The sequence below is a fragment of the Oncorhynchus mykiss genome, chromosome 16, assembly GCF_013265735.2.
Source record: "Oncorhynchus mykiss isolate Arlee chromosome 16, USDA_OmykA_1.1, whole genome shotgun sequence".
NCBI classification, from domain to species: Eukaryota; Metazoa; Chordata; class Actinopteri; order Salmoniformes; family Salmonidae; genus Oncorhynchus; species Oncorhynchus mykiss.
The window spans coordinates 58,409,341-58,432,291 of NC_048580.1; the positions used below are offsets into that span (position 1 = coordinate 58,409,341).

Consider the following 22,951-nt stretch of genomic DNA (forward strand, 5'->3'; position numbering starts at 1 on the left):
CCTTTTGATCACCTGATCTAGAATTCCTTACAATCAAATGCCGACCGCATTATCTACCAAGAGAATTCTCTTCGATTATGGACTCTATGTTAACTGAAACCATATATCCTGAGGCTGCATTTATTGTAGCTGGGGATTTTAACAAAGCTAATCTGAGAACAAGATTTCCTAAATTCTATCAGCATATCGACTGTGCGACACGAGCTGGTAGCATTCTGGACCATTGCTACTCTAACTTCCGCAATGCATACAAATCCCTCCCTCGCCCTCCCTTCGTGAAATCGGACCACGACTCCATTTTGTTGCTCCCAGCCTATAGACAGAAACTAAAACAGGAAACCCCCATGCTCAGGTCTATCCAACGCTGGTCTGACCAATCGGAATCCACGCTTCAAGATTGCTTCGATCACGTGGACTGGGATATGTTCCGGGTAGCCTCAGATAACAACATTGACGTATACGCTGACTCGGGGAGTGAGTTTATTAGCAAGAGTATCGGTAATGTTGTACCCACAGTGACTATTAAAACCTTCCCTAACCTGGAAACCATGGCAAGGCGACTGGAAACATGACATAATACAAACAGTGTAGCTATTCCATCTGCAAGGCAATCAAACAAGTAAAACATCAGTATAGAGACAAAGTAGAGTCGCAATTCAATGGCTCAGACACGAGAGGTATGTGGCAGGGTCTACAGTCAATCACGGATTACAAAAAGAAAATCAGCCCAGTCACTGACATCGACGTCTTGCTCCCAGACAAATTAAACAACTTCTTTGCTCGCTTTGAGAAAAATACAGTGAAACTGACACATCCCGCTACAAAAGCCTGTGGGTTCCCGTTCACCGTGGCCAATGTGATTAAAACATTTAAACCTGTTAACCCTCGCAGGGCTGCCGGCCTTGACGGCATCCCTAACCGAGTCCTCAGAGCATGCGCAGACCAGCTGGCTGGTGTGTTTACGGACATATTCAATCAATCCCTATCCCAGTCTGCCACCATTGTTCATGTTCCCAAGAAAGCTAAGGCAACTGAACTAAATGACTGTCGCCCCATAGCACTCACCTCTGTCATCATGGAGTGGTTTGAGAGACTAATCAAGGATCATATCACCTCCACCCTACCTGATACATCAGACCCACTCAAATTTGCTTAGCACCACAGTAGATCCACAGATGACGCAATCGCCATCACACTACACACTGCCTTATCCCATCTGGACAAGAGGAATACCTATGAAAGAACACTGTTCATTGACTACAGCTCAGCATTTAACGCCATAGTACCATGCAAACTCATCATTAAGCTCGAAACCCTGGGTCTCGACCCAGCCCTGTGCAACTGGGTCCTGGACTTTCTGATGGGTCGCCCCCAGGTGGTGAGGGTAGGAAACAACATCTCCACCCCGCTGATCCTCAACACTGGGGCCCCACAAGGGTGCATTCTATCCGCTCTCCTGTACTCCCTGTTCACCCATGACTGTGTGGCCATGCACGCCTCCAACTCAATCATCAAGTTTACAGACGGCACTACAGTGGTAGGCCTGATTCCTAACAACAACGAGACGTCCTACAGAGAGGAGGTGAGGGCCCTCGGAGCGTGGTGTCAGGAAAATAACCTCTCACTCAACGTCAACAAAACAAAGGAGATGATCGTGGACTTCAGGAAACAGCAGAGGGAGCATCCCCCCCATCCACATCGACGGGACAGTAGTGGAGAAGGTGGAAAGTTTTAAGTTCCTCGGCATACACATCACAGACAAACTGCAATGGTCCGCCCACACAGACAGCGTGGTGAAGAAGGTGCAACAGCGCCTCTTCAACTTCAGGTGGCTGAAGAAATTTGGCTTGTCACCTAAAACACAAACTTTTACAGATGCACACTCAAGAGCATCCTGTCAGGCTGTATCACCACCTGGAACAGCAACTGCACCGCCCACAACCACAAGGCTTTCCAGAGGGTAGTGCGTTCTGCACAACGCATCACCGGGGGCAAACTACCTGCCCTCCAGGACACCTATAGTACCCAATGTCACAGGAAGGCCTAAAAGATCATCAAGGACAACAACCACCCGAGCCACTGCCTGTCCACCCCGCTATCATCCAGAAGCTGAGGTCAGTACAGGTTTATCAAAGCTAGGACTGAGAGACTGAAAAACAGCTTCTATCTCAAGGCCATCAGACTGTTAACAAACATCACTAACATAGAGAGGCTGCTGCCAACATACAGACTCAAATCTCTGTCCACTTTAATAAATGGATGTAATACAATTGAAGTCAGAAGTTTACATACACTTAGGTTGGAGTCATTAAAACTTGTTTTTCAACCACTCCACAAATTTCTTGTTAAGGACAACAAAGTCAAGGTATTGGAGTGGCCATCACAAAGTCCTGACCTCAATCCTATAGAAAATTTGTGGGCAGAACTGAAAAGGTGTGTGGAAGCAAGGAGGCCTACAAACCTGACTCAGTTACACCAGCTCTGTCAGGAGGAATGGGCCAAAATTCACCCAACTTATTGTGGGAAACTTATGGAAGGCTACCCGAAACATTTGACCCAAGTTAAACTATTTAAAGGCAATGCTACCGCATACTAATTGAGCGTATATTAACTTCTGACCCACTGGGAAGTGAATGAAATAAATAAAAGCTGAAATAAATCACTCTCTCTACTATTATTCTGACATTTCACATTCTTAAAATAAAGTGGTGATCCTAACTGACCTAAGTCAGGGAATTTTTACTAGGATTAAATGTCAGGAATTGTGAAAAAGTTAGTTTAAATGTATTTGGCTAAGGTGTATGTAAACTTCTGACTTCAACTTTAAATGTATCACTAGTCACTTTAAATAATGGAACTTTATATAATGTTTACATATCCTACATTACTCATCTAATACTGTGTTCTATACCATCTACTGCATCTTGCCTATGCTGCATGGCCAACGCTCATCCATATATTTATATGTACGTACATATTCATCCCATTGCATTTGTGTGTATAAGGTAGTCGTTGTGAATTTGTTAGATTACTTGTTAGATTTTACTGCACTGACGGAACTAGAAGTCCAAGCATTACGCTACACTTTCATCTCCTAACCATGTGCATGAGACCAATAAATGTTTTTTTTTTAACAATACTCTTTGTCCAAATGTAAGATTAGCAAACATTTCTGCTCTAGAGAAGAACAGATTTTCCTCATGGTTATGAGGGCCCAGCAGGGCTCTCCTCCTACTTCTGGGTCAATGCCCTGGACCTGCATTGGCCCCTTTGGCTCAGGACTCCTTCTGCGATGACCATCTACTTCTGGGCCACTACTCCGGACCGGCGTTAGCCTTTTTGGCTCGGGACCCTCTGCCAGGTTCCCTTGGTAACTTGGTACGGCTCTCTCCAATGGGAGTCCTTCCAACTCTTTCTCCTGAAGTCCTTGACCACCACAAAATCCCCTGGGCTCAAACAGTGCTCAGCTCCACCTGCCAGGTTCGGCAAATATGCCTTCATTTGAGGAAAGAGAGTCTTGAGAACACTGCTAAGGGTGACAAAATACTCAACCATGTCTTCCTCCATCCCTTGAAGGGACAACCTGTTCTGGGTGAAAGGTGCATTTGTCATTCGCATAGGACGGCCAGTCAGCACCTTGTGTGGAGAGAGACCAGTGACCATATGGGATCTGCCTTCATACTCATCAGTACCAATGGAAGCACTTTCACCCATGTCAGGCTTGTTTCACCAATTAGCTTAACCAATGACATTTTCAGAGATTGATTCGCCCTTTCGACTGCACCCGCAGGTTGAAGATGAAATCAATCTTCAAAGCCCCTGACAGGGACTGGACAAACTCATTCACGAAATGTCAACTATTGTTGTAGAGATTTTAGATGGCAGACCATACCTGGGTATGGTCTCTTTGGGTATGATCTCTCTGGGTATGATCTCTCTGGGTATGATCTCTCGCACAACTGCTTTTGCCGCAGCAACCGCTGTGGCTCTCCTGCAAGTGAAAGCTTCAATCCATTTAGAAAACATGTCAACAATCACCAAACAATACTTGTACCCCTCACAATGGGTCAACTCAATGAAGTCCATCATTAAGTGCTCAAAAGATCCTTCAGGCCTTGGATGGTACGTGGGGGATACTAAAATGCCGCGTCCAATATTATTAGTCATGCAAATCAAACATTTCTTGCAGAAATGTTCTGCAAGCACAGTAAAACCTACTGCACACCAACATTTATTTACAAGATCCACCAAATGAAAAGTACAACGGGGCATGGCAGGTCTGCCCCTCTCATCCAGCCATACACCCGATGCGTCTTTACGACAGCACCCAGCCCACTTGCAAGTTTCTGACTCATCAGCCGTTGCCTGCAAAGCAACCATGTCATCAACAGAGAAAGGGTTGATGGGAGCTAAAACTGCTGCCATCTGTAGGAGGGGGGAAACAGAAGAGGAAGCAGCCAATTTAGCTGCACGGTCAGCTTTAGCATTCCCCAGAGAAATGTTGTCGTTAGAGGAAGAATGTGCTTGTCACTTAATTATGGAAACAGAGGAGGGTAGCTAGGCAGCCTGTAAGAGAGACGAAACAAGGTTACTGTGTGCAATCTGTTTTCTAGACAAGGTCAATAAGCATCTATTCTTCCACAATGTTCCAAAATCATGCACAACACCGAACACATATCTGCTATCAGTGTAAATGTTAACAGAGCTGTCCTTTCCCAAAATACAAGCTCTAGTGAAGCCAAAAAGTTCTGCCGCCTAGGCTGATAAGTGTGAAGAGAGTCGAACACTCTCCACAGTTTCCAAAACAGTCACAACAGCATAACCAACTAATAGATCCCCTTTCTCATTTCTCTGGGCAGACCTATCTACAAAATACTCAAAGTCTGGATTGCCTAATGGGGGTGTCTCTCAAGTCTAATCTTGGGCTGCAGTTTCAATTTCAAAAGCTACAGTGCCTTGCGAAAGTATTCGGCCCCCTTGAACTTTGCGACCTTTTGCCACATTTCAGGCTTCAAACATAAAGATATAAAACTGTATTTTTTTGTGAAGAATCAACAACAATTGGGACACAATCATGAAGTGGAACGACATTTATTGGATATTTCAAACTTTTTTAACAGATCAAAAACTGAAAAATTGGGCGTGCAAAATTATTCAGCCCCTTAAGTTAATACTTTGTAGCGCCACCTTTTGCTGCGATTACAGCTGTAAGTCGCTTGGGGTATGTCTCTATCAGTTTTGCACATCGAGAGACTGAAATTTTTCCCCATTCCTCCTTGCAAAACAGCTCGAGCTCAGTGAGGTTGGATGGAGAGCATTTGTGAACAGCACTTTTCAGTTCTTTCCACAGATTCTCCATTGGATTCAGGTCTGGACTTTGACTTGGCCATTCTAACACCTGGATATGTTTATTTTTGAACCATTCCATTGTAGATTTTGCTTTATGTTTTGGATCATTGTCTTGTTGGAAGACAAATCTCCGTCCCAGTCTCAGGTCTTTTGCAGACTCCATCAGGTTTTCTGCCAGAATGGTCCTGTATTTGGCTCCATCCATCTTCCCATCAATTTTAACCATCTTCCCTGTCCCTGCTGAAGAAAAGCAGGCCCAAACCATGATGCTGCCACCACCATGTTTGACAGTGGGGATGGTGTGTTCAGCTGTGTTGCTTTTACGCCAAACATAACGTTTTGCATTGTTGCCAAAAAGTTCAATTTTGGTTTCATCTGACCAGAGCACCTTCTTCCACATGTTTGGTGTGTCTCCCAGGTGGCTTGTGGCAAACTTTAAACAACACTTTTTATGGATATCTTTAAGAAATGGCTTTCTTCTTGCCACTCTTCCATAAAGGCCAGATTTGTGCAATATACGACTGATTGTTGTCCTATGGACAGAGTCTCCCACCTCAGCTGTAGATCTCTGCAGTTCATCCAGAGTGATCATGGGCCTCTTGGCTGCATCTCTGATCAGTCTTCTCCTTGTATGAGCTGAAAGTTTAGAGGGACGGCCAGGTCTTGGTAGATTTGTAGTGGTCTGATACTCCTTCCATTTCAATATTATCGCTTGCACAGTGCTCCTTGGGATGTTTAAAGCTTGGGAAATATTTTTGTATCCAAATCCGGCTTTAAACTTCTTCACAACAGTATCTCGGACCTGCCTGGTGTGTTCCTTGTTCTTCATGATGCTCTCTGCGCTTTTAACGGACCTCTGAGACTATCACAGTGCAGGTGCATTTATACAGAGACTTGATTACACACAGGTGGATTGTATTTATCATCATTAGTCATTTAGGTCAACATTGGATCATTCAGAGATCCTCACTGAACTTCTGGAGAGAGTTTGCTGCACTGAAAGTAAAGGGGCTGAATAATTTTGCACGCCCAATTTTTCAGTTTTTGATTTGTTAAAAAAGTTTGAAATATCCAATAAATGTCGTTCCACTTCATGATTGTGTCCCACTTGTTGTTGATTCTTCACAAAAAAATACAGTTTTATATCTTTATGTTTGAAGCCTGAAATGTGGCAAAAGGTCGCAAAGTTCAAGGGGGCCGAATACTTTCGCAAGGCACTGTATACTTGGCCTTGTCTCAGGATGGTAAGTTGGTGGTTGAAGATATCCCTCTAGTGGTGTGGGGGCTGTGCTTTGGCAAAGTGGGTGGGGTTATATCCTTCCTGTTTGGCCCTGTCCAGGGGTATCATCGGATTGGGCCACAGTGTCTCCTGACCCCTCCTGTCTCAGCCTCCAGTATTTATGCTGCAGTAGTTTATGTGTCAGTTTGTTATATCTGGAGTACTTCTCCTGTCTTATCCAGTGTCCTGTGTGAATTTAAGTATGCTCTCTCTAATTCTCTCTTTCTTTCTCTCTCTCGGAGGACCTGGGCCCTAGGAACATGGCTCAGGACTACCTGGCATGACTCCTTTCTGTCCCCAGTCCACCTGGCCGTGCTGCTGCTCCAGTTTCAACTGTTCTGCCTGCGGCTATGGAATCCTGACCTGTTCACCGGACGTGCTACCTGTCCCAGACCTATTATTTGCCCATGCTGGTCATTTATGAACATTTTAACTTCTTGCCCATGTTCTGTTATAATCTCCACCCGGCACTGCCAGAAGGGGACTGGTCACCGCTCATAGCCTGGTTCCTCTCTAGGTTTCTTCCTAGGTTTTGGCCTTTCTAGGGAGTTTTTCCTAGCCAATGTGCTTCAACACCTGCATTGCTTGCTGTTTGGGGTTTTAGGCTGGGTTTCTGTACAGCACTTTGAGATATCAGCTGATGTACGAAGGGCTATATAAATACATTTGATTTGATTTTTGATTTGTTCTTCGGCTTGCAAGCCTCCCCCTTTTTCCTCCAAACATAACCATGGTCATTATGGCCAAACAGTTCTATTTTTGTTTCATCAGACCATAGGACATTTCTCCAAAAGGTACGATCTTTGTCCTCATGTGCAATTGCAAACCGTAGTCTGGCTTTTTTATGGCGGTTTTGGAGCAGTGGCTTCTTCCTTGCTGAGCGGCCTTTCGTTTTACCATGGATATAGATACTTCTGTACCTGTTTCCTCCAGCATCATCACAAGGTCCTTTGCTGTTGTTCTGGGATTGATTTGCACTTTTTGCACCAAAGTACGTTAATCTCTAGGAGACAGAAGTGTCTTCTTCCTGAGCGGTATGACGGCTGCGTGGTCCCATGGTGTTTATACTTGCGTACTATTGTTTGTACAGATGAATGAGGTACCTTCAGTCATTTGGAAATTGCATCAAAGGCTGAACCATCTACATTTTTTTTCTGAGGTCTTGGCTGATTTCTTTTGATTTTCCCAGGATGTCAAGCAAAGAGGCACTGAGTTTGAAGGTAGGCCTTGAAATACATCCACAGGTACACCTCCAATTGACTCAAATGTTGTCAATTAGCCTATAATTTTCTGGAATTTTCCAAGCCGTTTAAAGTCACAGTCAACTTAGTGTATGTAAACTTCTGACCCACTGGAATTGTGATACAGTGAATTATAAGTGAAATAATCTGTTTGTAAACAATTGTTGGAAAAATGACTTGTAGATGTCCTTACCGACTTGCCAAAACTATAGTTTGATTAACAAGACATTGGTGGAGTGGTTGAAAAACAAGTTTTAATGACTCCAACCTAAGTGTATGTAAACCTCAACTGTAGATAATTCTCATTAATAACTAAATTAACACCTCGTGCTATTACCAGTGGTTCTCTGACCACGTAGACAGTTCTCACATAAATGCCTAGATAAAATTGTCATTGGGGCCTCTCCTTCCCTCACTCTAGCCTTCTCCTAAAAATAGCTCAAGCCTTGTGGTACCCTAGTGGTACCCTTCTTCTACATCTTTATGATCAATTTGATTGGTTTTATAATTTTTAACATTTGTATACAAATTTATTTAAATTGCCTTACTGAAATTCAGTAGACATGTCCCTCAGAGGTTTGCGGATCAAACTCTGCACTCTGTACAGGTCTATCAGAAAACTCCGCTGGGGCGGTCCCAACAACTGTCTTATATACAGCTATGCACAGACAAGTTATATTAGCATGTTTAGCATAATTAATTAATCACTACCGGTGGCTCGCACATGACTGACCAATACCTCATAAGGCTCTCTCCCTCTCCAAGTTGAGACCTTGAAACTGAGATACCTCGGTTGTTCCCATAGCAATATTCTGGCTGTACTGCCAATTTGAAGAACAGTGAGTGAGGATTCCTCCATACACGACCAGTCAGTCACCTGCATGAACCCATCTAATTGGTCACAAGAAGTAGCATTGATATTGACTGATTTTGATACCCTTTGATCCCCACTACCTTTCAGTGTTAAATTGTTGTCAACAAGACCAGAGTGAGGTCTAACTTTCAGTGTCAAGTTATTGTCAACAAGAATAGAGTGAAGCCAAAGTAGAAGGTAGCTCTTGTAATTCCACTCATCATTGAGGCCTGTGCTCTGTCAAATATTAATCCACAGGTGTTCTGTCCAGTGCTGCACTGGAAGCTCTAGAAAAGTTCTGGAGTTCTAGGAGACATCCTTCAAATCAGCCACTATTGTCCATTTTGTAACGGATCTGTTTTTTACCTGTCAGAATCCCCTCTGCACATAAGTAACAGCGTCAGAATGTATGAAAGCCACCACTGACAGGGCAAGCTTTGGGTCAGGTGATGAGAGGAAAACACTTCTGTTGGGTGAATGTAAGGATGTATCTCCCCAAAATGTTGTAGGCTTTTAATGAGTGAGTTTGTAATGTTGTACTGATATACATTTTATCAATGAGGACCAATGTGGTATTATTCTATCCTTGGTATGAGCCTCCATAACTGCCATACATTTGCTCAGGCACGTCTTATTACTATAACCTACAACTATTCAGTTCTATGTAGAGTATGCTAAGACACATACAATTATGAATTAGTGCATTTCTTGGCCCAACACCAGATCCGACTCCACTCTATGATATTACTAGGATTAAGTAGTAGCATATGGTAAACACTGTCTAGAACCCATCTATCCACTAGGTAGTAGTGTATGGTAAACACTGTCTAGAACCCATCTATCCACTAGGTAGTAGTGTATGGTAAACACTGTCTAGAACCCATCTATCCACTAGGTAGTAGTGTATGGTAAACACTGACTAGAACCCATCTATCCACTAGGTAGTAGTGTATGATAAACACTGTCTAGAACCCATCTATCCACTAGGTAGTAGTGTATGGTAAACACTGTCTAGAACCCATCTATCCACTAGGTGGTGCGCTGACAAACTGTTTAATCTCTGCTCAAATGCGTGCCATCCAGTGGTTATGCTGTGTATTAACGTCAGGTGTACTAACCGTAACACAGAATACACAAACCTCCCTCATACATACCGGTATGCAACATGCATCTAATCAGTACATCGCCTTTCTAAAGGACCTTGTTGACCAGAGCTTTATTTCATCTGACCTAGTAAAATACATGGGAAAAGAACTCCAGAATGACACACATGATGATGCATATTAGAAGCCAAAGACCAACACATGCATACCATAAGTCATATATTTGTTTATTTAGCGTTGTCAACATTGTCACAGTTGAAGTTTTACAATAACTGGGGTCTTACTGACTCACTACTCACTGGACAAACTTGAATGCACATAGAAATGAGGCCACTCTTGTCTTTCCCTTTGATGAGTGTGTCTGTGTGCCTGTCTGTCTGTGTGTCTGTCTGTGTGTGTCTGTCTGTCTGTGTGTGCCTGTGTGTGTGTGTTTAGGAGGCAGTGAACGTTATAACAGTCTGTCTTTGAGATCCACAGCGAATGACAGTTCAGTACAGTTGGAGGCAGAGACAAGCGATATGTTCTGAATCATATATTTTCCACCTCTCATATGAGGTGACGGACACCCCCCCCCCCCTGATCTCCACGGCAGATGTTGGATTACAGTAGTGATAATATACACACTATGTACATATCCCTTTTCTCCCACTTGGTCCCTTCTAATCTTCATTTTAGATAAACCACCTTTTTTAGAATTCCATAATCAACACTTCTACTCTCCTATTTACACAACCGTAGCCCTCGGCTCAATAATAACAGAAGTGCAACGGTGTTAATGTTTTGTTCTTTTTACAATGGCTATGTATATGCAGATGAAATAAATGCATGCTGAGCTCAAGTAACAATCAGCTTAACGTGGGACAGCAAGAGCAAGTCAACATCAGAAGATTCCAGATCTAAACCAAATGAAAGGAAATAAAGTCAATCAACTTTACAGGCTGACCTGGTCAGCAAGCTCACAGTGAAAAGGACACACGATGCATCAGGTCCATGCAGTGCATTGTGGGGGTACTTCTCAGACTGTAGATCACTGTGGACATTTCTTGAAGCACTACAACACATATCAAGATCAATGTATACATTTCCTTATTTTTTTCTTCCTTTTTTTTTTTTACGTTGTCCAAACATTTCTGAGTTACAAAAGGAAAATATGAAATTATTAGAAAGACATTCAAGTGATTATTCATGTTCCAGATAAGATATGTTTATCTGTCTAAATGTCCTTATGTTTTGTTATAATATCATGGCTCTAATATGAAGGGACACGTGTTGAATCTAGTCTTATGGTTTCAGTTTCCTTAGTGAATGTTAAAATACATTTACACCCTGAATATTGGGAGAAACAGTTGACTCTAATGTACACATGATAATAGACTCTTATTTTGTAGAATGTAGAAAGTTATTTTACTTTACATATATCCCAGTTCCTTTGTTCTATTTGCATTTCTTTGCTGTATATTAGATCTACATTTTTTCAGATTTCCTGAAAAAAATGAAAGCGCTCCTTCATATGTGCTTATCCAGCAAAATAGTTCTGTTCTGCCCAGAGGGAAGCGAATTCCTTTTTAAAATATATACACACATTCCTCTTTCCTTCCACCGTGAACTGTGTAAGTAAGTAGATAATCTGAAATGAAAAATATATATTTTTCACCTGAATCTCTTCCTGGACAACATGATAACAGACTTGAACCCGTAGAAGGCCTACATTTTTTTTTACGTGATTGCACTTTAATCGCTATGGTAACACTGATTTGTTATAGAATGTGGAGAGGATAGCCTCACATCAATAACATTACATGCAACATCACTTATTAGACATTCCACTGAATTCCAGGACTGTGCTTCTCAGAGAACCATGAGAACAACCACACATTAAGCCACTGCGAGAGAACGACAGGGGTCCGAACTAAATAAATAAATAACGACAACATGAAACATACAAAATAAACAGAAGGGACCCTTTGCTTGTTCTGAATGTACAAAATCAGTACGAAGATATTGCACGTACAGAATGATAAAAACAAAGTTGACAAACAAACAAATAATTCACTACATACTTAAGAGCTTATTTTAGTCACTCAACTACTCAGGTTTTGCGAAGAAAACAAAAATATAGTAAATTATGAAAGAAAAATAAATGATTATTGTATTTCGATTTGAAGAGTCAAGAATGCAGCTGCATCATTGGCATGAGACGTTACCAGCTCTACTGTGGGTCCATCAGTAAAGTCTCCGATAGGTCAGGCAAGCTGTGAGCTGAGCCAGCATACAGCCAAGAGAAGCCTGTTAGCTCAACAAGAGAGCTGTGACACATCTTCACTGCTATCTTACTACATGTCCTTACTCACTGTACTAAACATATAAAGGAGTACTATACTGAGCTGAGTGGGACCCATCCACCCAGCAGATGAGCAACATATGCTCAGTAAATACCCATGCCGAGAAGTGTCTGTCCACTCTAAGGTTTTATACAACACTAGTAGGGCCATGTGCCACAGCTGCATTCCTGAGTCTCTCAATGCTCTGGTTAGAAGGCAATCGGTACCAGAGCAGGTTATTGGCCTGCCTGACAATGTGGGTTCACGCCTCCTTTCCATTTATCCTGTTACCATAGAGTCAGTATAATACTGAGAAAGTTCATTTCTAATGATAATAATAATGGTTGTATAATCTTAGAAGGTACTTTACGCACAATATACTGTACATGAAGTCTGGACTAAATAGTTTATGCATTAGTAATTGGCACATTTATTAATGAGAGTTAGGAGACAACACATAAAGCTGTCATCTACAGTAAATGCAGCACTAGAACTACTACCATTGAGACTGTTCCTCAGTTGTTAGCCTGTCCATTTGTCTAGGTATTGTGAAATGATTACACCTAGCTTTTCTACACTTCATGAATTCTACGAGAGGCAACAACAAATAGCATTCTTAAAAATAAAGAAAGGGTTTCACAAACCTCAAGAAAGCAGTGTTAAAGCTAGCTTTGATTAAAAAGACTGTGTAATATAATATGCCATCATGACAGAGAAAACAGTCAGAAATGTTTTCCCAGGCCTGTCCCAACTCCTTACACGAAGGGAAGACAGACTATTGAAAGAACAGAGCAATGTAGAGCGACCTACAGAGATGCACGGTTCTCTTCAGCCGTCACAGCCGGGTTTGGTGTGAGTTCACAGGGATTAGGAGGGTTTCCCCGTACAAAACGCCTCCTCTCTCAACCCCTGACAGAAAAAAGAGGTCCCCACTCTAAGGTTCGAGCCGTGGTCCTTTGTGGAGGAATTGAGTCTGGTTTCCAACTGCATATTGGTGAGATGCTGAAATAGGGAGGGGATACAAGTGACTGCCAGAGGTTCATCTCAACCACAGCAGTGGAACACAGTGGACAGGCCATGGACAGTATACCCTCTGTCCCATTGGTGGATGAGTCTCTCTCTCTCTCTCTCTCTCTCTCTCTCTCCCTCTCCCTCTCTGTCTCTCTCCCTCTCTCTCTCTCTCTCTCTCTCTCCCTCCCTCTCTCTCTCTCCCTCTCTCTCTCCCCCTCTCTCTCTCCCTCTCTCTCCCTCTCCCTCTCTCTCTCTGTCTCTCTCTCTGTCTCTCTCTCTCTCTCTCCCTCTCCCTCTCTGTCTCTCTCCCTCTCTCTCTCTCTCCCTCTCTCTCTCTCTCCCTCCCTCTCCCTCTCTCCCTCTCTCTCTCTCTCTCTCTCTCACTCTCTCTCTCCCCCTCTCTCTCTCTCTCTCTCACTCTCTCTCTCCCCCTCTCTCTCTCCCTCTCTCCCTCCCTCTCTCTCCCTCTCCCCCTCTCTCCCCCTCTTTCTCTCTCTCTGGTCACACCACGGTGCTGATGCCACTGTGCTTGGTTTTGGACCCGCTGGGTGCCGGGCTCTGCTGCTGACTGTGGTGATGAAGGGCATGCTGGGAGTGTGAGGCATGATGGCTGTGACTGTGCTGTGGTACAAGCGGGTGTTGGTGTGAGTGGGTGGAGGAGGATGCGTATGCTGCCGGGTGCTGGTGGTACTGTGTGTGGGGCGGGGGGTGGTAGTGGTGGTGGTGGTGGTAGGGAGGGGGGTTCTGCTGGCAGTACTGGGAGTGGTGGAGCTGGGCCTGGGCTACCTGCTGGGCTGTGTGGTGGAGGTTGGACGGATGGGGCGTGTGGGAGATGAGGGTGGGGTGACCGGGCGGAGGAAGAGGAGGATGGCTCTGGGATGAAGGCTTTGCCCGCTTGCTGCCGAAGAGCGACCCGAGGAGGGAGGAGGAGTTGGGGATGGTGGGGTGGCCCCGGGGCGGGCCCTCACTTCGGGGGGTTGTGGCTCTCCGGCGTGTGTGGGGGCTGCTAATGATGGACCCCTGTGGGAGAGAAGAAGGGGACATCATATCTATCCGTACCTTTAATACAACTGGACATTCATGGTACCTCCTACTAGTCTAAACTACCATAATTTAGGCTACGGTACCCCCTCATGGAAATGGTGCTAATTGCCTGCATATTCAACAACAAGTTGCACAACGTTACAGACAGAGCATGCAAAAAAATGAACTAAAAATGCCATCTCATGATGGTGGACAGACAAATAATGAATGGAATATTAGTGTTATGGCCACTCTTGACAATGTTACAAATGAAGAAACCTACATTTCAAAACAAATCTCAAATTCATAACGTGTCAAATCTGTTCAAAGTTTCTGTGAGATTTGAAAACTGAACCTTCATAATAGATGCATCAAAAACTATACAGGCCTATACATATTCATATTGTTGAACACCTTCCAAACCTGCACAGAGTCTCACATGCAAATAGTTCAAAACAATGGAGGCAGAGGATCCACATGCAGAGGAGGTAACAGGCATACTCTCTATCCATATTAGGTTAGCATTCAACCAGACAGCGGGAAGCAGCGATATTGGAGCTCTGGTATGCACATTTTAAAAGATGTTCACTTCTCCCCTGTTCTAGTTCCAACTCTATCCTTTATGTAATTCATCCACGTTTCAGAAGCCCTTCATTTGTTGCATGCTCTGTCCAAGGTTGTAAAGAGACCCTATAGATTTCTTTGAAAGTGGAATGACATTTTAAGGGTCCCCAGATTCTAAAACCAACACATGAACACATGGAATGAATAAATGATGATGAATGAAATCCACATCTTTCAAATTGACTATTTCATATTGTGTGTAAAAAAGCCCATTGATAAGAGTTCTGATAGTGAGATATTGTAGAGATACTGCTGAAAATAACCTACCTCCCTGAGCTTCTAATCTCTCTGGGCTTTCTTTCCATAGGACAGGCAGGGGACAGGAGAGGGACCAGGGTGATGAGAGAGAGGAACCAGGGGACAGGAGAGGGACCAGGGTGGTGAGAGAGAGGAACCAGGGGACAGGAGAGGGACCAGGGTGATGAGAGAGAGGAACCAGGGGACAGGAGAGTGATCAGGGTGGTGAGAGAAAGGAACCAGGGCACAGGAGAGTGATCAGGGTGGTGAGAGAAAGGAACCAGGGGACAGGAGAGGGACCAGGGTGATGAGAGAAAGGCACCAGGGGACAGGAGAGGGACCAGGGTGGTGAGAGAAAGGAACCAGGGGACAGGAGAGGGTCCAGGGTGGTGAGAGAGAGGAACCAGGGGACAGGAGAGGGACCAGGGTGGTGAGAGAGGAACCAGGGGACAGGAGAGGGTCCAGGGTGGTGAGAGAGAGGAACCAGGGGACAGGAGAGGGACCAGGGTGGTGAGAGAGAGGAACCAGGGGACAGGAGAGGGTCCAGGGTGGTGAGAGAGAGGAACCAGGGGACAGGGGAGGGACCAGGGTGGTGAGAGAGAGGAACCAGGGGATAGGAGAGGGACCAGGGTGGTGAGAGAGGAACCAGGGGACAGGGGAAAGATCATGGCTGGCAGAGAGGAACCAGGGGACAGGAGCGGGACCAGGGTGGTGAGAGAGAGGAACCAGGGGACAGGAGAGTGATCAGGGTGGTGAGAGAAAGGAACCAGGGGACAGGAGAGTGATCAGGGTGGTGAGAGAAAGGAACCAGGGGACAGGAGAGGGACCAGGGTGGTGAGAGAAAGGAACCAGGGGACAGGAGAGGGTCCAGGGTGGTGAGAGAGAGGAACCAGGGGACAGGAGAGAGACCAGGGCTGGCAGAGAGGAACCAGGGTGGTGAGAGAAAGGAACCAGGGGACAGGTGAGGGTCCAGGGTGGTGAGAGAGAGGAACCAGGGGACAGGAGAGAGACCAGGGCTGGCAGAGAGGAACCAGGGGACAGGAGAGTGATCAGGGTGGTGAGAGAAAGGAACCAGGGGACAGGAGAGGGACCAGGGTGATGAGAGAGAGGAACCAGGGAACAGGAGAGGGACCAGGGTGGTGAGAGAGAGGAACCAGGGAACAGGAGAGGGACCAGGGTGGTGAGAGAGAGGAACCAGGGAACAGGAGAGGGACCAGGGTGGTGAGAGAGAGGAACCAGGGGACAGGAGAGAGACCAGGGCTGGCAGAGTGGAAACAGGGGACAGGAGAGGGACCAGGGTGGTGAGAGAAAGGAACCAGGGGACAGGAGAGGGTCCAGGGTGGTGAGAGAGAGGAACCAGGGAACAGGAGAGGGACCAGGGAACAGGAGAGGGACCAGGGAACAGGAGAGGGACCAGGGTGGTGAGAGAAAGGAACCAGGGGACAGGTGAGGGTCCAGGGTGGTGAGAGAGAGGAACCAGGGAACAGGAGAGGGGCCAGGGAACAGGAGAGGGACCAGGGAACAGGAGAGGGACCAGGGTGGTGAGAGAGAGGAACCAGGGAACAGGAGAGGGACCAGGGTGGTGAGAGAGAGGAACCAGGGAACAGGAGAGGGACCAGGGTGATGAGAGAGAGGAACCAGGGAACAGGAGAGGGACCAGGGTGGTGAGAGAGAGGAACCAGGGAACAGGAGAGGGACCAGGGTGGTGAGAGAGAGGAACCAGGGAACAGGAGAGGGACCAGGGTGGTGAGAGAGAGGAACCAGGGGACAGGAGAGAGACCAGGGCTGGCAGAGTGGAAACAGGGGACAGGAGAGGGTCCAGGGTGGTGAGAGAGAGGAACCAGGGGACAAGAGAGGGACCAGGGTGGTGAGAGAGGAACCAGGGGACAGGAGAGGGTCCAGGGTGGTGAGAGAGAGGAACCAGGGGACAGGAGAGGGACCAGGGTGGTGAGAGAGAGGAACCAGGAGACAGGAGAGGGTCCAGGGTGGTGAGAGAGAGGAACCAGGGGACAGGGGAGGGACCAGGGTGGTGAGAGAGAGGAACCAGGGGACAGGAGAGGGACCAGGGTGGTGAGAGAGAGGAACCAGGGGACAGGAGAGGGTCCAGGGTGGTGAGAGAGAGGAACCAGGGGACAGGGGAGGGACCAGGGTGGTGAGAGAGAGGAACCAGGGGATAGGAGAGGGACCAGGGAACAGGAGAGGGACCAGGGAACAGGAGAGGGACCAGGGTGGTGAGAGAAAGGAACCAGGGGACAGGTGAGGGTCCAGGGTGGTGAGAAAGAGGAACCAGGGAACAGGAGAGGGACCAGGGAACAGGAGAGGGACCAGGGTGGTGAGAGAGAGGAACCAGGGGACAGAAGAGTGATCAGGGTGGTGAGAGAAAGGAACCAGGGGACAGGAGAGTGATCAGGGTAGTGAGAGAGAGGAACCAGGGGACAGGAGAGTGATCAGGGTGGTGAGAGAAAGGAACCAGGGCACAGGAGAGTGATCAGGGTGGTGAGAGAAAGGAACCAGGGGACAGGAGAGGGACCAGGGTGGTGAGAGAGAGGAACCAGGGGACAGGAGAGTGATCAGGGTGGTGAGAGAAAGGAACCAGGGGACAGGAGAGTGATCAGGGTGGTGAGAGAAAGGAACCAGGGGACAGGAGAGGGACCAGGGTGGTGAGAGAAAGGAACCAGGGGACAGGAGAGGGTCCAGGGTGGTGAGAGAGAGGAACCAGGGAACAGGAGAGGGACCAGGGAACAGGAGAGGGACCAGGGAACAGGAGAGGGACCAGGGTGGTGAGAGAAAGGAACCAGGGGACAGGTGAGGGTCCAGGGTGGTGAGAGAGAGGAACCAGGGAACATGAGAGGGACCAGGGAACAGGAGAGGGACCAGGGAACAGGAGAGGGACCAGGGTGGTGAGAGAGAGGAACCAGGGAACAGGAGAGGGACCAGGGTGGTGAGAGAGAGGAACCAGGAAACAGGAGAGGGACCAGGGTGGTGAGAGAGAGGAACCAGGAAACAGGAGAGGGACCAGGGTGGTGAGAGAGAGGAACCAGGGGACAGGAGAGAGACCAGGGCTGGCAGAGTGGAAACAGGGGACAGGAGAGGGACCAGGGTGGTGAGAGAGAGGAACCAGGGGACAGGAGAGAGACCAGGGCTGGCAGAGAGGAAACAGGGGACAGAAGAGAAATCAGGGTGGTGAGAGAAAGGAACCAGGGGACAGGAGAGGGACCAGGGTGATGAGAGAGAGGAACCAGGGAACAGGAGAGGGACCAGGGTGGTGAGAGAGAGGAACCAGGGAACAGGAGAGGGACCAGGGTGATGAGAGAGAGGAACCAGGGAACAGGAGAGGGACCAGGGTGGTGAGAGAGAGGAACCAGGGAACAGGAGAGGGACCAGGGTGGTGAGAGAGAGGAACCAGGGGACAGGAGAGAGACCAGGGCTGGCAGAGTGGAAACAGGGGACAGGAGAGGGACCAGGGTGGTGAGAGAGAGGAAACAGGGGACAGGAGAGAGACCAGGGCTGGCAGAGAGGAAACAGGGGACAGGAGAGGGACCAGGGTGGTGAGAGAGGAACCAGGGGACAGGAGAGAGACCGAGGCTGGCAGAGAGGGAACAGGGGACAGGAGAGGGACCAGGGTGGTGAGAGAGAGGAAACAGGGGACAGGAGAGAGACCAGGGCTGGCAGAGAGGAAACAGGGGACAGGAGAGGGACCAGGGTGGTGAGAGAGGAACCAGGGGACAGGAGAGAGACCAGGGCTGGCAGAGTGGGAATAGGGGACAGGAGAGGGGCTTTAGGGTTACATAACACTGGGTGGAGAGTAGGTGCTACAACAGGTATTCACTGGAACCCCTGACTTTGGTAATAGAACCCCAAAGTAAAACTGCAGGTCTGGACATGGCTGAATGGAGGACAACAAACACCTGGGGGAGGGGTTGAGGGTACGATGACGACACAGGGATCAGAGGGAGGGAGGGAGGGAGAATAGTAGTAGAGTCATGCTTGTTTCTAGAAAAAGGGCAAACTGGCCACATGACCAAAACAAGAAATGTCTCCCATCTAGACAAGGCCAGCTTCAGAGGCAGGCAGCCCATGCATGCACACGAACCGAGGCAGGCAGGTTGTTAAAAGGCATCCGAGAGAAAAAAAAATGATCATAACACTAAATGAACTGAGAGTCTATGAAGCAGAGGGGGGTGCAAGACCAAAAAAAATGTACGGAGTGTTTTGACAGTGCACATCATCACATAGAGAGTAGCTTGGACACCAGCTGCTTCCAACTTACTTCCATATTGCTGTCTAGTGATCCTGCACTGCTGCGGCGCCCACGCTTGCCTGCCCGAGACATGCAATACCACAGATTAGAGATGGATAGGACAGCACTCCTGGATCAACTACAGAGGTTTAGGCAGCCCTCCTCTCCCCTAGGGGCAGTGCAGGGGGTTGTGAGTAATACACTGGAAGCTGAGATAAATCTGGGCTGAGGTGAGATCAGGGGGTCAGGAAGAGTGTGGGGAACCGGTTGATAGGTAGGTATTACTGTGGCGAAGTTAAGTCCATTAGTTTTTGCAGATTTGTTCAGAGATAAAGACAAACATTTGGTCTGTGTACTTCTACACTATTCATATTATATATCCTAGATTTCTGATAATAAGCTTTCTAGTGATGCTAGAACGAATCTCCGGCATGGGCTCAAACTTAAAAGGACAAGGAAATCATTTTTGTAACATTAAGCTGAGGACATCTGCATAACTACAAATCCTTTAGCAAAGTATACTCTACAACTAGTGAAGATTATCCAGTGTTTCAAAAAAATGGTCTTGATAAAATGTGACAACAGGGTTTTAATGTTGTCACAAGATGTAGATTGTCATAAGGGCAGGTCACAGCTGTCTTTGAAGAGAGCCAATGGCAGTGACAGTCACGGAGGAGGAGGAACATCAAAAGCAATACAATGGCTGTTGCACATGAGATGTACGAGCAAATACAGAAAAGGCCCAGGGACAAACAGAGCGGTTTGCCACTGTTAGAGGCTCAGCCAATGGATACAGGACCAGTCTTCACATATGGAGAAAGGAGAAAACCCAATGGGAATGGAAATATCAGGAAGTACATAATGAGATGGAGAATAACGAGAAAAGAAAACAACACAGGAAATGACCACACTATCATGCCACGTCCTGCGATTAGACAGTTAGGGCGTAACCATACACACACACAGGAGGGTGGACACGCCACGTAGTTCTATCGACTTCAGCACTGACTAACCTTATCATATCAGTGTTTCAGTACAGTATCCAACATGACAATGGAAACAGAGCAAATACTTCCCAATGTGAGATACAGTAGGACTGTAGAACCCCTATATGGATTTCATTACGCTACCATGATGTCTTAACATAACTGAGATCCAGAATGAATGACATGTCCTCAAGGTGCTGCGCATTAGAGTCAGAGATGCTATGTGAAGTACTGATATTCATGACAATGAGATGTTTGTTGTCATTTTGGAACCAAATCTCAGCTATTGTATGAGAACATATCCCCATTGAGTTCAGTGGGGTTGAATCACAGCAGTGAGAGAATGACTGGTAGGGGGAGTGAATAAATGGTAGATTATTTGAACACATAACAAGCAAAGCTGGTCATGAAATGTTTTGAGAAACAATAGGGATTTAAGAATGACAATGTGACACGACAAGGTGCACAAATCAAAGGTGTTCATTGAGATATAAAGTATATTTGGATTCAGATACAGGGAAGAGAGCCATCCTTCAATATCACTTTTCAGTGAACAGGCAAATCCTCCAAAGTAGGCCTATGGATAATATCATACCAAATAGCTTATTCATTTAGAAACGTGTCTTTTTCTATGGCACTCACCTACTTCTCGTTTCATATCCCAGGTTATGATAATGCTATTTCACGTTGAGGTAGGGCACCAGTATCAGAAAATCATCTTGGGACTAAACTTACAAAGGACCTTAAGCTCAATGATCCCGTGGAGTCTCACCATGTCCAGGTATAGTATGCCTTTTAGTTATTTCATAGGAACATCTCACTGGAACAATGTTTTGCTTGATCATCAATACAGCTTATAGGGGAGGAGGGAAGAAGTCTGACATTAATGCATGGTGCTCTAAAACATAATGTTGGAGGCTCCGAGTTATATCACTATAGGACCAGTAAGGAGGTAACAAAACAGAGGGTCTCTCCCAGGAAAGGACCCTCTGGTGAACACAATGATGACCTTTGACCTTACCTGCTTCGGAGAGGTCGCGGAGGGAGCTGCTCAGGGCGCTCCTCTTCAGGCCCTCGCCCATGGTGTAGGTGTCGTCCAGACTGGCACGGTTCATGTTGCCGTTGCCAGCCTCCTTCTTCAGCCCAGAGCTCTGGGACATACTGGGCCTCACCACCCCTTTCTGCTTCTCCAGCTCAGCTGTATATCAACATACACATGATTTTATTTCACCTTTATTTAACCAGGTAGGCCAGTTGAAAACAAGTACACATTAACGGCTGGCTACCTGACCTAGATAAAGTAAAGCAGTGCGACAAAAACAACAACACAGAGTTACACATAAACAAACGTACAGTCAATAACACAATAGAAAAATATATATACAGTGTGTGCAAATGTAGAAGAGTAGGGAGGTAAATGGGGAGAGAGTAAGGTGAGGAGTGTGTGTGTGTCTTTGTTTCAGTGCTAGCTTTCAGACACAAAATAGTTGTCAATTTCCTCAAATAATTTAATCACTGGCACTAGCCTTATTTTCTCATAGACTATTAGTATACATTCGGTAACTATTGCATATACATAGTAATTAAATGTTGCATTGTTAGTGCACCTAAATCGTTTTGGACGTTTGACTCGTTCTTAAAAATAGTGTTCTGTGTGCTTCCCTTTGATGAATCCCTCAAACACAGTCCTCATCCTGGTAGCCATCCTGTGAACTCTATAAACCGTCCTCATCCTGGTAGCCATCCTGTGAACTCTATAAACAGTCCTCATCCTGGTAGCCATCCTGTGAACTCTATAAACAGTCCTCATCCTGGTAGCCATCCTGTGAACTCTATAAACAGTCCTCATCCTGGTAGCCATCCTGTGAACTCTATAAACAGTCCTCATCCTGGTAGCCATCCTGTGAACTCTATAAACAGTCCTCATCCTGGTAGCCATCCTGTGAACTCTATAACCAGTCCTCATCCTGGTAGCCATCCTGTGAACTCTATAGATAGTCCTCATCCTGGTAGCCATCCTGTGAACTCTATAACCAGTCCTCATCCTGGTAGCCATCCTGTGAACTCTATAGATAGTCCTCATCCTGGTAGCCATCCTGTGAACTCTATAACCAGTCCTCATCCTGGTAGCCATCCTGTGAACTCTATAGATAGTCCTCATCCTGGTAGCCATCCTGTGAACTCTATAACCAGTCCTCATCCTGGTAGCCATCCTGTGAACTCTATAGATAGTCCTCATCCTGGTAGCCATCCTGTGAACTCTATAACCAGTCCTCATCCTGGTAGCCATCCTGTGAACTCTATAGATAGTCCTCATCCTGGTAGCCATCCTGTGAACTCTATAGATAGTCCTCCTCATAAACAGTGAATTAGTAATGAGGACCATGAGGCCCTCTCTGCCTCTATTTGACTGAGTTTACATGACCGACGGCTAGGAAGGGAGGGAGGGGCGGACAAAAGGAGGGAGGGAGAGGGGGACAGAGGGAGGGAGGGGCGGACAGAGGGAGGGAGGGGTGGACAGAGGGAGGGAGGGGTGGATAGAGGGAGGGAGGGAGAGGGGGACAGAGGGAGGGAGGGGCGGACAGAGGGAGGGAGGGGCGGACAGAGGGAGGGAGGGGTGGATAGAGGGAGGGAGGGAGGGGTGGACAGAGGGAGGGAGGGGCGGACAGAGGGAGGGAGAGGTG

General features: G+C 46.7%; 1 protein-coding gene across 9 annotated transcripts in view; it reads right to left on the reverse strand.

The window, feature by feature from the left end:
- Positions 1-13,563: 13,563 nt before the first annotated feature.
- Positions 13,564-22,951, reverse strand: part of LOC110492417 (IQ motif and SEC7 domain-containing protein 1) — a 244,928-nt gene continuing 235,540 nt past the window's right edge. For 7 of the 9 annotated variants that reach the window (XM_021566720.2, XM_021566722.2, XM_021566724.2 and 4 more), the window contains exons 12-14: positions 21,289-21,465; positions 19,312-19,361; positions 13,659-14,177 (exon numbers count right to left, since the gene is read on the reverse strand). In XM_021566720.2, the coding sequence (XP_021422395.1) occupies positions 13,659-14,177; positions 19,312-19,361; positions 21,289-21,465 (746 nt within the window). Of the gene's footprint in view, positions 14,178-19,311; positions 19,362-21,288; positions 21,466-22,951 lie in introns of all 9 variants that reach the window. The other 2 variants (XM_021566717.2, XM_021566725.2) reach the window with 2 other exon arrangements.